The sequence below is a fragment of the Cervus elaphus genome, chromosome 4 (assembly GCF_910594005.1).
Source record: "Cervus elaphus chromosome 4, mCerEla1.1, whole genome shotgun sequence".
Classification (NCBI taxonomy): Eukaryota; Metazoa; Chordata; class Mammalia; order Artiodactyla; family Cervidae; genus Cervus; species Cervus elaphus.
Window position 1 is genome coordinate 17,161,851 of NC_057818.1, and position 15,270 is coordinate 17,177,120.

Here is a 15,270-nt window from a genome sequence, read left to right on the forward strand (position 1 = left end):
ACCAAATTAAAAATTTACAAATAAAAAAAGAATAATGCCTTAAAATTCTCTTACATAATCAAAAGGAAATGTTTTCATAAATGTCACTCTGAAATTACTATCTTAAGACTCCAAGTGTCAAGCTGAGGAACAAATAAAAAGTACCAATAGTGAATTAAATCAGTGCAAGAATGTAATTTCCTCAGTGACATCAAAATAAAAATGCCATCCTTTGTGCTTTAGTTAGGAAAAAAACAAAACAAAACAAACAACTCCTAAATGTTCCAAGGTAGAAGTTATTATTATAGTAAAAGCTCAATTCCTAGAAGTGGGACAGTTAAATTTTTTGTTTAAAACATATGGCTATAAGTATAATAAAGGCCTTCCCAGGTGGCACCAGTGGTAAAGAATCCGTCTGCCAATGCAGGAGATGTAAGAGATGCAGTTTTGATCCTGGGGTCAGGAAGATCCCCTGGAGGAGGAAATGGTGGGTTAGGAAGATCCCTGGAGGAGAAAATTGTCCCCTTCTCCGGTATTTTTGCCAGGAGAATCCCACAGGCAAAGGAGCCTGGGGGCCGATCGTTTCAGTTCAATTCAGTTCAGTCACTCAGTCATGTCTGACTTTTTGCAACCCCATGGACTATGGCATGCTAGGCCTCCCTGTCCATCACCAACTCCCTGAGTTTACTCAAACTCATGTCCATTGAGTCAGTGATGCCATCCAACCGTCTCATCCTCTGTCGTCCCCTTCTCCTCCCGCCTTCAATCTTCCCCAGCATCAGGGTCTTTTCAAATGAGTCAGTTCTTTGCATCAGGTATGGGGTCGCAAAGAGTTTGACATGGCTGAGTGTCTGAGCACACGTAAGTACAGTAAAACATTTTTCATAAGCAACTATAACAAAAACTGGGAACAGCTAAAACACATAAAAGGGCCCACTATGGGAAAGGGAAATTTAACAGCATAGCTTTTATTGTTGTTGTTGTTTACTTAATGAAAAGACCCTGATGCTGGGAAAGACTGAAGGCAAGAGAAGGGGACGACAGAGGACGAGATGATTGGAATGCATCACTGACTCAATGGACATGAATTTGAGCAAGCTTTGGGAGATGGTGAGAGACAGGGAAGCCTGGCGTGTTGCAGTTCATGGGACTGCAAAGAGTTGGACATGACTTAGCAACTGAACACCACCAACAGTATGGATACAACATAATTTAATCAGTTCTTATTGATAGATAGTTTATTTGACTGAGCAACTGAACAAGTTGGTAAGTTGTGTTCTGACTCTTTTGCGACACCATGGACTGAAGCCCGCTAGGCTTCTCTGTTCATGGGATTTCCCAGGCAAGAACACTGAAGAGGTTGCCATTTCCTTCTCCAGGGGATCTTCCTGACCCAGGGATCAAACACACGTCTCTTGTACTGGCAAGCAGATTCTTCATTACCAAGCCAACTTGGAAGCCCCAACAGGACAGATACTGGTATATAATTTCTGCCTCCTACTATTTGTGTTTTTTTTTTTTTTTTGGGCCACTGTGAGCTTCTTGATATCAAGAACTCTTTTTTAATTCTTTAGTTTTGAAGTATCTCATTTTTTTCTTTTCTTAAAATTTATTTATTTTTTAATTGAAGGATAATTGCTTTATAGAATTTTGTTGTGTCCTGTCAAGCCTCAACATGATGTTTCTCATTTTAAGTTGTCAATAAATGTTTTCCTACTAACTAGGTGTCCTTGGTTGAGCCACAGTCTAGTTTAAGGATTTTTAACAATTTCATCAACTTTTATAATTTATTAGTATTTATAACCACATCATAAAGGTCAAAAGAGATTTATTATAGCATTTTATAATAATACCCCTTTAAATAAACTGTTCTAAAAAGTAATTTCTAATACCCCTAGACTTTAAAAACCAAAGTTGTTTAAAAAAGATTAATGAAATTTAAGAAGACAGCCTAGCCACAGAGTTAAATGAAAAACTGCAATTAAAATGTTTAATGAGCTATGTGCATTACTGGTTATTAAATTAGCTTAAAACATGTCCAATGGGATGTGCAATCTGTAAGTTTTCTTTAAAATGACAATGCTCAGGATCTTAACATTTCATGCTAAACCACACTATACATTATAGTCTTTGTATACTTAAAGATATTTCAAGTATAAAACTTTCACTTCCAGTTTTGTGATTTAGTTTACATTAGCTACTTTACACAAATGCCAAAACCAAAAAAACCCTGCAATAATTGTGCATAAATATTGTAACACTAAATAAATGTACAGGTTGGGAGAAGAATGATAGAAAGTCAAAACTAAAGGTCAATACTGTATAATGGTTTTAGTAACATTTGAAATGGAAAAGTCTTGCCTGGATTATGGGTGGCTATTCACATTCATTTCTCTGAAAATGTCTTTAGTTTTTGTTACATGTGAAATAAAGACTCCCATTTCAGCCATTCTTGTCATTTAGACATTATTTTAGACTGTATATAGAAAACTTTTTATCTGTCATTGATTACCTATCTTTCATTCATTTTTAAAATTAAGTTAAAAGTTAATTTAAATTAAATTGTTTAAATTAAAAAAATTCTGTGATTAATAAAAGATATTTTAAAACATACCAGTACTCAGAAAATATATTAACCTATATTTATTAACCTATATATTATTAACTAATATATTAACCTTTCTGAAAATCTCTTGAAGAAACACTCCAGAATTTGAATGAAGAAAGGTAAACATGTGGTATATAAATATATGGTGACAGTAAAGCTAGTGAAACTTGTTAAGTTTAAACAATCATTGCTAACATGGCTATAAATTGTTAAGGATTTAGAAAATAGAAGGTACAAAAGGTAAAACCATATGAATTGTGAAATTTTTTGTTCTAGTTCTATGAAAAATGCCATTGGTAATCTGATAGGCATTGCACTGAATCTGTTGATTGCATTTGGAAGCTTAGTCATTTTCACAATACTGATTCTTACTACCCAGGAACATGGAATATCTCTCCATCTGTTTATGTTGTCTTTGATTTCTTTCATTAGTATCTTATAATTTTCTATATACATTCTTTTGTCTTCTTAGGTAGGTTTATTCCTAGATATTTTATTCTTTCTGTTGCAGTGGTGAGTGGGATTGAGTCCTTAATTTCTCTTTCTGATTTTTCATTGTTACTATATAGGAATGCAAGTAACTTCTGTGTATTGATTCTGTATCCTGTGACTTTGCTAAATTCATTGATTAGCTCTAGTAATTTTCTGATAGTTTTCTTTAGGGTTTTCTATGTATAGTATTACATCATCTGCAAACAGTGAGAGCTTTACTTCTTCTTTTCCTATCTGAATTCCCTTTCTTTCTTTTTCTTCTCTGATTGCTGCAGCAATTTGGAAGTAGCCAGGACTTCCAAAACTTGTTGAATAACAGTGGTGAGAGTGGACGCCCTTGTCTTGTTCCTGATCTTAGGGGGAATGCTTTCAGTTTTTCACCATTGAGAATAAGGTTTCCTGTGGGCTTATCATATATTGGCTTTACTATGTTGAGGTATGTTCCTTCTATGCCCATTTTTTGAAGAGTTTTAATCATAAACGGGTGCTGAATTTTGTCAAATAGATGGCTAACAAACACATGAAAAGATGCTCAACATTGCTCATTACTAGAGTAATGCAAATCAAAACTACAATGAGATATCACCTCACACCAGTTAGAATGGCCATCATCAAAAAGCCTACAAACAATAAATGTTGGAGAGGGTGTGGAGAAAAGGGAACACTCTTGCACTGTTGGTGGGAATGTAAATCGATATAGACACTATGGAAGACGGTATGGAGATTCCTTAAAAAACTAGGAATAAAACCACCATATGACCCAGCAATCCCACTCCTAGGCATATAGCCTGAGGAAACCAAAGGTGAAAAAGACACATGTACCCCAATATTAACTGCAGCATTACTTACAATAGCTAGAACATGGAAGCAACCTAGATATCCACTGACAGATGAATGGATAAAGAAGCTGTGGCACATATACACAATGGTATATTACTCAGCCATAAAAAGGAACACATTTGAGTCAGTTCTAATGAGGTGGATGAACCCAGAGCCTATTATACAGAATGAAGTAAGTCAGAAAGAGAAAGATAAATATTGCATACTAACACATATATATATGGAACCTAGAAAGATGGTACTGATGAATTATTTGCAAGGCAGCAGTGGAGAGACAGACATAGAGCCTTATGGACATGGGGAGAGGGGAGGAGAGGGTGAGATGTATGTAGAAAGTAACATGGAAACTTACATTACCATATGTTAAATAGACAGTCAATGGGAATTTGCTGTAAGTCTCAGGGAACTCAAAGAGGGGCTCTGTATCAACCTAGAGGGGTGGGATGGGGAGGGAGATGGGAGGAAGGTTCAAGAGGGAGGGCACATATGTATACCTATGGCTGATTCATGTTGATATTTGACAGAAAACAACAAAATTCAGTAAAGCAATTATCCTTCAAAAAAAAAAAAAGGTAAAACTAAGTCAATCATCCAGAAATAAATTTCCACATTATTTCAACAAAATCTGGAAGCAGGCAGGGGAATAAAAGCTTTTGAAAGGTCTCATCTTATTTGGGAAGTGAAAGGTGAAGATACTGTTAAAATTTTAACAATCCAAGGAAATACAGGTTCATGTATGTTTGTTAGAAATTTGTGTTAAGTATTAGTAGAATCAGAATGAAAAGCTCTAAAAGCTGACAGGAATGAGGAAAAAAATTAGAGCCAGGAGCTAGTTCTGATTCAGGGGAGCTAGGGAACCCCTCCAATTCTGTAGCCCAGAAAGTCTCCTGTCTAAAGAGCATTCTGTGGATCTGTGCTGTTGTGGGAATCAGTAACAGCACAGGCAGAAGGTTAATTTTATCCTTCTGCCTGTGCAGAAGATCTAAATAGACATTTCTCCAAACAAGACATATAGATGGCCAAGAGGCACATGAGGAGATGTTCAACATCTCTGGTTATTAGATAAATGCAAATCAAAACTATAATGAGATATCACCTCACACCTACCAGAATGGCTATCATCAAAAAACCCACAAACAATAAATGGTGGAGAGGGTATGGAGAGAAGGGAACCCTACACTGTTGGTGGGACTGTAAATTGGTACAGCTACTATGGAGAACAGTATGGAAGTTCCTTAAAAAACTAAAAACAGAGTTACCATATGACCCTGCAATCCCACTCCTGGGCATATATCTGAAGAAAAACATGATCTGAAAAAGATAATATATATACCCCAATGTTCATTGCAACACTGTTTACAGTGACCAAGACATGGAAGCAACCTAAATATCCATTGATGGAGAATGGATAAAGAAGATGGGGTAGATATATACAATGGAGTATTACTTGGCCATTAAAAAGAACGAAATAATGCCATTTGCAGCAACACTGATGCACCTAGAGACTGTCATGCTAAGTGAAGTAAGTCGGAGAGAGAAGGAGAAATATCATGACATTCCTTATACGTGGACTCTAAAAATAAAGGACACAAATGAGCTTACTTACAAAACAGAAAGAGACTCACAGACTTAGAGAATGAACTTACAGTTGCCAGGGGGAAGGAAGTGGGGGAAGGGGTAGTCAGGGAGTTTGGGATGGACATGTACACACTGCTATATTCAAAATGGATAACCAACAAGGACCTTTTGTATAGTATAGGGAACTGGGTTCAATGTTATATGGCAGCCTGGATAGGAGGGGAGTTTGGAGAAGAATGGATACTTGTGTATGTATGGCTGAGTCCCATGGCTGTTCACTTGAAACTATCACAACACTGCTAATCAGCTATACTCCATACACAATAAAAAGTTTAGAAAAAAATAAAGTTACACAGAATAAAAATTAAAAAATTCCCCTGGAACTAATAAATGAGTTGAACAAGGTTGCAGTATATAAGATCAACGCACAAAAATCAACTGTATTTCTATACATTGGAAACAAGTATGTGGAAACTAAACTTAAAAACACAGTATCATTTATAATTATGTCAAAGAAAACAAAATACTTAGGCACACACTTAACAAAACATGTTCAGGATCTCTATGATTAACGTAAGTGTTAGGTGGAGGAGATGGCAGATGTAGAGTAGAATGCCAACTAAAAAATGCAGCAGCATTGGAAACAGAGAACTACTCGTTGACAACTGTCATATAGAAGGCTGATTTAGGCAGGAGTTGTCAATGGATTCTAAAACTGGTAAAAATTTGATATGGAGAAAGTATATTAAGTATCAGAATACCTCTCCACAAAATACTAATCAATTATAAAGGGGGAAAAGTTAATTTAAGGTGGGAAAACTAGCAGTCATCAAGATGACCAGATGATCAAGGGTATCATCATGGTGGTAGGACAGGTCAACATCATGTGCTTCTTGATATGATGCATTGAAAGGCCACAGCATAGGTTCCACCAAAGTCCATGTAGTGAAGTTTCTGCAAAGAATGTGTATCTTGAACTGGGTAAAGAAGAAACAGGGTTACACTACAGAATGTAGGCCTGTATTTTTTAAAACTGCTAAGGGCATGAAAAGGAACTGTCCAGACTGGAGAAGATGTGACAGTAGTATTCCTGAACAGACTTTGGATCAGAAAGGAAAAAGCCATTGTTGGGACAGCTGGAAAAATTTTAACAGGGTGGTTGTGTTGTACGGAAGTTGATTTGTCTGCTTTGGAGAGTTGTTACACAGAAGCATGTTTCACCCTTTGGAAAATGTGCATTGATAGAATACAAAATCAGACGTTAATACTTAATAATAAAGCATATAAAACAAATACTCACCAATGACTTTAACAAAATAAGCATCTGCTTCAAAGTTATTTTTTAGGGTATGGATGGCAAAATCACTCTTTGTATACCCTTTGCTTAGTACTACAATGTCCAAGATTCCCTGGAAAAAACATAAAAATGGTAAGAACAAACTACTGGACTGACTGAAAAAAATGATGAAAATGCATGACATGTTTATCATGCAAACACAGACCTTACTTATTAAACTTGATATTTAAAATAAAAATACTATTAAAAATATAAAACCTAGAATATTAAACTTTAAATAAAATGAAAAAAAAAAACACCTATAATTTAAATCTCTGAAGATAAATGTTACTCTTACACGTATTTCCTTCCAGGCTTATCTGCATGAATTAAAAAAAAAACTTATTTATTTATTATTCATGGTGCTGGGTCTCTGTTGCTGTGTGGGCTTTTCTCATTGCAGACAGCCTACACACCCAACTACTCTCCAGCTGCATGTGGTGTACAGGCTTCTTACTGTGATAGCTTCCCTCGTGGAGCACAAGTTCTAGGTTGTGTGGGATTCAGCAGTTGTGGCTCCCAGGCTCTGGAGCACAGGCCCAGTAGTTGTGGCACTTGGGATTAGTTGCTCCACAGCATGTTGGATCTTCCCAGATCAGGGATAGAACCTATGTCTCCTGCATTGGCAAGAGGATTCTTTACCATTGATCTACTATGGAGCCCCATGCATTAATTTTTAAAGGCCTTTGACATGGATTACCGAAGTGTTTCCAATCATCAGAGAAAGAAGGTAACTTTTTATTTGTGCTGGTTCTTATCTTTTTTTCTAAAAAAAGTGGAAAGCTTTGCTAATTTTATTGGGGGTAAAAAAGGTGCTCATTTAAACTTTCATTCTGCTGACTCTTAATGAGGTCAATCATTTATCCTATCTTTTCACATGTTAGTTAGTTAGTGTTAGTTACCCAGTCGTGTCTGACTCTTTGCGACCCCACGAACTGTAGCTCACCAAGCTCCTCTATCCATGGGATTCTCCAGGCAAGACTACTGGAGTGGATTGCCATTTCCTTCTCCAGGGGATCTTCCCAACCTGGGAATTGAACCCAGGGCTCCTGCACTGCAAGCGGATTCTTTACCATCTGAGCTACAGGGAAGATCCATATTTCACATTAGCTTTTTTTACTCACATCTTTTTGTTTTTTCTGTAAATTGACTTAATCATGTTGTTTTCCCAGTAGGAGTTTCTGGTGACTTGTATCAGTTTGAATAAACCCTTTTTATGTTATGAATGTGGGCTTCCCTGGTGGCTCAGACGGTAAAGAATCTACCTACAATGCTGGAGACCTGGGTTCAATCCCTGGGTTGGGAAGATACCCTGGAGGAGGGCATGGCAACCCACTTCAGTCTTCTTGCCTGAAGACTTCCTAAGGACACAAGAGCCTGGCAGGTTACGGTCCATGGGGTTGCAAAGAGTCGGACACGACTGAGCGACAAAGCACAGCACAGCCCGTTATGAATGTGGGTTTCCCAGGTGCTAGTGGTAAAGAATCTGCCTGCCATTGAAGGAGATATAAGAGACATGGGTTTGATCCCTGGGTTGGGAAGATCCCCTGGAGGTAGCCATGGCAACCCACTCCAGTATTCTTGTCTGGAGAATCCAATGGACAGAGGAACCTGGCAGGCTACAGCCCATAGGGTTACAATGAGTTGGACATGACTGAAGCAACTTAGCAGGCACACACGCATGTTAAGAATGTTAATTATTTAACTCTTTCATAGCTAATTTATCTCCTAGATTTAGATGCAATTTTAAATTTCATTTATGTTTTTTTTAATGTATAGAAATTAAAAGCTGATTTACAGTTAATTCTATTGATTTTTCCTCTTGTTATATTTTTACCCAATTACTTTTAGGCTTGGAAATTGCTTATAAAAAGTCAAACAACACAAGAGTTGGTAGCAGAGAGAGGAAAACAAAGACCTGGAAGATACTTGTAACTGAAGATCAGCCTCCTACAAAAAGCAACTGGGTTTGGGTCCTCCAAACAAAACCAACTGGGTTAGCATTGGACACAGTTTTCCTGATGGAGATTTAACTTTTTAAAATAATCAAGTTATTTTACAAGGATATATTGTGACATATTAACTCTGGAATTTAACGCATTTTTATCAGAATTTACTTTTTCCTCCAAAACTGGCTTTTGACATTAGAAAGAAGAAAACCAGGACCCTGTGTGCCTTTCCCAGGCCACCTGGCAACTGAGGACAGTCACAAGAATCTGGGGCAATAGATGCTACCTCCAGTTCACGAGGTTAAGAGAGAGTACACACTCAACTCATTCTTCTGTGATCCTGCTTAGGTTTAAGGGTTTGTCATCTGTTGGCTGTTGTTTTCTCTACTTGGGCACATGCACAATTGCCATGAGCATAATTCTCTAGTGGTTTCATCTAAACAAGCATAAAATGAGATAAAGACGCTTTCATATTTCACTGTTCTGATCAGCCAGTGGTATCAATTAATTTGTTCTTTCTGTCATTTAACATTAAAAGGGGTTTTCTTTAATTAACTCGTTTGCTTTCATTATCTCATCTATTGTCTGGTTAAATAGGGTGAAGTGAAAATGAGACAAGGTAGAAGGCAATTAGATTCCAAACACACAGAAGAGCTCTGAACTCACATCTTCGTAAATGTCAAAGAAGGTGGCAACCACTGCATCTCTGATTTGGTTTAGGTCCATCAGCTCCCAGTAGACTTTAAACATACGATGTGCCCCCTCACAGCTTGCATTATTACAAGGGACATTCTCCAATAAAAAGGCCTGCTGATTGCTGTGAGACAAAGGAGAGGTATTTAGTTAATAATAAAACATATCAGTGCTGAGTAACGTCAGCTGTGCTATATTTCCTAGAATCAAAGAGATGGTAAATGGTATCTACTGAAGAAATATGAAAAAAATCTCAATGTCTTAATAATTGTTGTCCTGAGTCACAAAAAGCTTAAATTGTTGGCTATCCTTTTTCAGCCTTTGGCAAAAATCCTCAGGTTAGTCAGTTGTTGGCTTCTCTCTCTTCTTTTTTGGTTCCCAAGTCTATCTCTCTGCTCTCCTTTGCTGCTCCACAGCCAGTGAACCCAGTGTTTTATTACTGGGTTCCTGGACACTGTCATAATCCCTTTAGATGTGTATAACTCCTCAGGTGAATATCTGCATTTTAACTGGAGATTCCTGACATCCCTAAGTCTTACAAACCCTAAGCAATAAGTCTACAATGATAGAATTTTAGCTTCCCAGGTGGATAGTAGGCTGAGCACCTTTCAGATAAAAGATAGAAAAAAAAAAAAACTATTGTATTTCGCATAGCTATGAAACCCTCCCTTTTGACAATCTTACTCTATAGGCAATGTGCTTATGAATTCAGATTTTGGAATCAGACTACCTGGATTCAAATTCTGTTTCTGTCATTTAGCAGTTATGTGACCTTAAGAAAGTTATTTTAACTCTTGAAGACTCAGATCCTTATTTGTAAGCTGAGTAATAAGTACTTATAGAATTGTTATAAAAAAGAAATGAAATACTGACTGCAGAGCACTTAGAACAATTCCTGCCATCCAGTCCAATCTTAGTAAAAGTGTTTATACTATTATCATCACTGTTATTAAGTAGTGTAACACCATGCCATGTAAAAATATTTTCTTTAAATACAGAAATAACTTTAGTAAATAGTGTGATTTTATAAAATGACTCCTGTATTAGGCATTTTCTAGTATTTACATTCCTTAATGTCCCTTTATGTTACATAGAAAATAATAAGCTAAAAGGTTTAAATTTTATTACTGTTCAATTTTCTCTAATAATTATTTTAAATAAAACTATAAAGACATTTCTTTTTTCATGTGAAAATATTATTTTGGGTATTACTTTGGGTTTGGGCATTTTAGAAAAGAAAGTTCTATTGTAAGAAAGGTAAATATTTTCGTGTTCAAGACAGTAATGAAACACAAGTAAAACATTCGTTTGATGTACTTAATATATGATTGGTTTCACATTATTTTCCTAGTTAAAAAATTTTACCACAAATAGTTTAAACTTACAGATTACAACATTTACATGGAACATTCTGAGGTGGCTTTGATCAAGACCTAACATATAATAATGTTCTTCTACCAGAAGGAAAAATAACTTCTACTTTGTCTCCTAATAACTGATTTTAAAATTCTATTTTGTAATGTTAGGTTGGTGCAAAAGTAATAGTAGTTTTGGACTCTGGATTTTAAATCATTATAAGTAGGCTCAAACACATCTTTATTAATAAAAACAGGAGCCATTTCAATCAAAACATTTTTTCCAACAAGAAATAAGTTTGCTTATTCCTGTAGCATAAAAATCTGTGCTTTGGGAATTGACAAATTCTTGGAAAGCCTTTTCCACCTCCTGCTGCTTGTGGAAGCATTGTCCCTGCAAAGGTTGTCGAGATGCTTGAAGAAGTGGTAGTCGATTGGCGAGAGGTCAAGTGAATATGGCAGATGAGGCAAAACTTCATAGCCAAATTAGTTCAACTTTTGAAACGTTGGCTGTGTGACGTGTGGTCAGTCATCATGGAGAATTGAGCCCTTTCTGTTGACCAATGCTGGCTGCAGTGTTGCAGCTCCTGGTGCATCTCATCATTTGCTGAGCATACTTCACACGTGTAATGGTTTTGCTGAAATTCAGAAAGCTGTAGTGGATCATATCGGCAGCAGACCACCAAACAGTGACCGTGACCCTTTTATCAGTGCAAGTGTGGCTTTGAGAAGTGCTTTGGAGCTTCTTCTCAGTCTAGCTATTGAGCTGGTGGATATCAGTTGGTGTATAAAATCCACTTTTCATCACATTTCACAATCTGATCAAGAAATAGTTCATTGTTGATGCCTAGAATAAGAGAAGATGATACTTCAAAACAAACAATTTTTTGGTTTGTGGTCAGCTCATGAGGCACCCACTTATCAAGCTTTTTCACCTTTTCAATTTGCTTCAAATGCCAAATAATCATAGAATGGTTGATGTTGAGTCCTTTAGCAATTTCTTGTGTCGTTGAAAGAGGATCAGCTTTGATGATCCTCTCAGTTGGTCGCTGTCAACTTCCAATGGCCAGTCACTGTGCTCCTCATCTCCTTTGCAAAACTTCTTGAACCACCACTGCACTGTATGTTCATTAGCAGTTCCTGGGCCAAATGCATTGTTGATGTTGCGAGTTGTCTCTGTTGCTTAACAACCCACTTTGAACTCGAATAAGAAAATTGCTTGAATTTGCTTTTTGTCTAACATCATTTCCCTAGTCTAAAATACATATAAAATAAACAGCAATATTTCATTAGCAAAAATACATAAAGCAAGAAATGCACCTTAGAATGATGTATAACATAACCATATTTATTTAAGAATATATTCCACTATCAAATGGCAAAGTTCAACAGTGCAAAACTGCAATTACTTTTGCACCAACCTAATACCTTTCTACAGGTATTTACCCATCCAACCTTTTTAGCTAAACAATTTTACTATATATTTCACAGAAATGAAGAATACTCTATGTTGTTATTAAATAATATTAAAACATGAGAACCAGTGACAAAGGTGACTTTTCTTTTCTCTTTTTGGATACGCCATGCAGCTTGTGGAATCCTAGCTCTCTGACCAGGGATTGAACCTGGGCCCACGGCAGTGAAAGCACTGAGTCTTACCACTGGAGAGCCAGTGCAGCCTTTCAACAATCTTCTACGACCAATGTATCACACTGGCAACATTCTGAGTGAGCACTTGTCTCTGGTTTCCCTTTTCAAAATGGGGATGCAAGGATTTCATTATTGTATTACAACTCTAGCCATAGTTTCAAATACACAATGTAACCTGCAACAAAAACTCTAATTGCATTTGAATAATTTAATATGTCATTTTAACTTCTGATATGAATTTGTAAAGATTACAAATGCTACATATCACAGTTCTTGGCTAAACACTCACTAAACAGGTTTGTCTTGTATTCTGCAACATGGGGTCTGAAAAATGTCAGTTCTTCTAAGCTCTACTGACCCCTCTAGGTAGAGCCCCACATCTATAAAAATAAAATTCCATTTAAGCCCAGGAAGACACAATACTGATTCATTAGGTTTGGAAACCCTTGGGGGAAACAGTCTTGCTTCTTTGAGTCAATTGCTCTATGTTTTTTTGCAATTACACAATTACAACCAATATAACTTTTAAAAAACTATTTCAAAAGTTATAAAATTCAAGCAATAGAGACATTAAAAAAGTTGAAATTTTTTCTTTCCAGGGATAATCACTGTTTACAATTTAGTGAGCTTCTTTCCAAACCTTCATCTGGGGACATAGAAAATTTAAGTACATATATCCTTAAAAAAAAAAAAAACCCAGTTGAGTTCTACTATACGTATGATTCTGCAATATTTTTCGTTCTATTCAATAATATAGCATACAAATGGGAAAAGGGATACAGTCTGAATGAGGACTGTTGATATCTATTTTGAAAATTACCCCCAGAGAAGCTGTACCGATTTATATTTCTCAGCAGCAGCACAGCACGCTGCCTGTCTCCCCACACGTGAATCCTTTTCAAAGCTTCCTCCATCATACAGCTAAGTCATCATTCAGTTTCAATACCCCGCTACTGATAGTCAGGTTGTCTTCAACTGTTCCCCATTACACACACACACACATCATTTTTCATTGAGAATTTGTATAAGGGTTTCCAAATAAAGTCATCTAGTCAAAGGATATGCATATTTTAAATATTAACAGGTAAACCTAAATGGTCTTCTAAAAAATGTACCAATTTATACTTCTAGTAGTATACAAGTATATCCTTCTTATTTTGCCAATATTAGTAACACTGCTTAGTTTTGCCAATTGGGTAGCTGAAAAATTATCTCACTTTCCTGATTATGAGAGATGCTGAGTATTACCTTTATGTTTATTATCTATTCATATTTCTTTTAAGAACTGGTACTTTAATTTTTTTAATTATTGGTTTTTAGATCTCTGATTGTTAAGGGCATTAGCCCCTACCTGGGATTCTCATATTTTTACTTGTAAAATGAGGGTAAAAACAGTACATTACCTAAAATGGCTGTTGTAAGGATTAAAGGAGAAAATAAATGATAAATGGTTTATGGTTTAATATGGTGCCCAGTACATAGCAAAGAACACTTTCAATATCTGCGGTTATTATTATACATGATGTTATTACTCTGATATGTTCCAAACATGTCACTCCAGCCTTTTATTTTGCTTATCAATGCATGGTTTAACTAAATGATTAATAATACATGAAACTGTTAGTCACTTAGTCGTGCCCAACTCTTTGTGACACCATGGACTGTGGCCTAACAGGCTCCTCTGTCTGTGGAATTCTTTAGGCAAGACTACTGGAGTGGATTGCCATCATCTTCTCCAGGGGATCTTCCCAACTCAGGGATCAAAACTGGGTCTCCTGCATTGCAGGCAAATTCGTTACTGTTTAAGCTACTAGGGAAGCCCTATAATAATACATAAATACTTGTTTATTTTTCTTATGTACTATAATAAATGTTAAAGAAAATCTATCAGGCAGATAGAAAAAAACACCAGAGGAGTATGTGCATTTACAAAAATGAATGAAGAGCAGTGAAAATGTGAAATACGCAGGCAAACAGAAAAGATTTTCCTGTTATTTCAGTTCAGTTCAGTTGCTCAGTCGTGTCCGACTCTTTGCACCCCATGAAGCGCAGCACGCCAGGTCTCCCTGTTCATCACCAATTCCCGGAGTACACCCAAATCCATGTCCATTGAGTCGGTGATGCCATCCAACCATCTCATCCTCTGTCATCCTCTTCTCCTCCTTCCCTCAATCTTTCCCAGCATCAGGGTCTTTTCCAATGGGTCAGGTCTTTGCATCAGGTGACGATGTATGGAGCTTCAGCTTCAACATCAGTCCCTCCAATGAACACCCAGGACTGATCTCCTTTAGGATGGACTGGTTGGATCTGTTTACAGTCCAAGGGACTCTCAAGAGTCTTCTCCAACACCACAGTTCAAAAGCATCAATTCTTCAGCGCTCAGCTTTCTTTATAGTCCAACTCTCACATCCATACATGACCACTGGAAAAACCATAGCCTTGACTAGATGGACCTTTGTTGGCAAAGTAATGTCTCTGCTTTTTAGTATGCTGTCTAGGTTGGTCATAACTTTCCTTCCAAGGAGTAAGCATCTTCTAATTTCATGGCTGCAATCACCATCTGTAGTGATTTTGGAGCCCAGAAAAATAAAGTCAGCCACTGTTTCCACTGTTTCCCCATCTATTTGTCATGAACTGATGGGACCGGATGCCATGATCTTAGTTTTATGAATGTTGAGCTTTAATCCTGTTATTTAAGTCTCTTGAAAGATAATTGATAATTAAACAACACACTGTAGTGTTAAAGACTTTGTTGTTTAATTGCTAAGTCATATCTGACTCTTTGCAACC

General features: G+C 36.7%; 1 protein-coding gene across 1 annotated transcript in view; it reads right to left on the reverse strand.

The window, feature by feature from the left end:
- Window positions 1-15,270, reverse strand: part of ITFG1 (integrin alpha FG-GAP repeat containing 1) — a 314,830-nt gene that overhangs the window by 69,042 nt on the left and 230,518 nt on the right. Inside the window, exons 11-12 of the mRNA XM_043898386.1 lie at window positions 9,449-9,599; window positions 6,798-6,906 (exon numbers count right to left, since the gene is read on the reverse strand). Coding sequence (XP_043754321.1) covers window positions 6,798-6,906; window positions 9,449-9,599 — 260 coding nt within the window. The remainder of the gene's footprint in view (window positions 1-6,797; window positions 6,907-9,448; window positions 9,600-15,270) is intronic.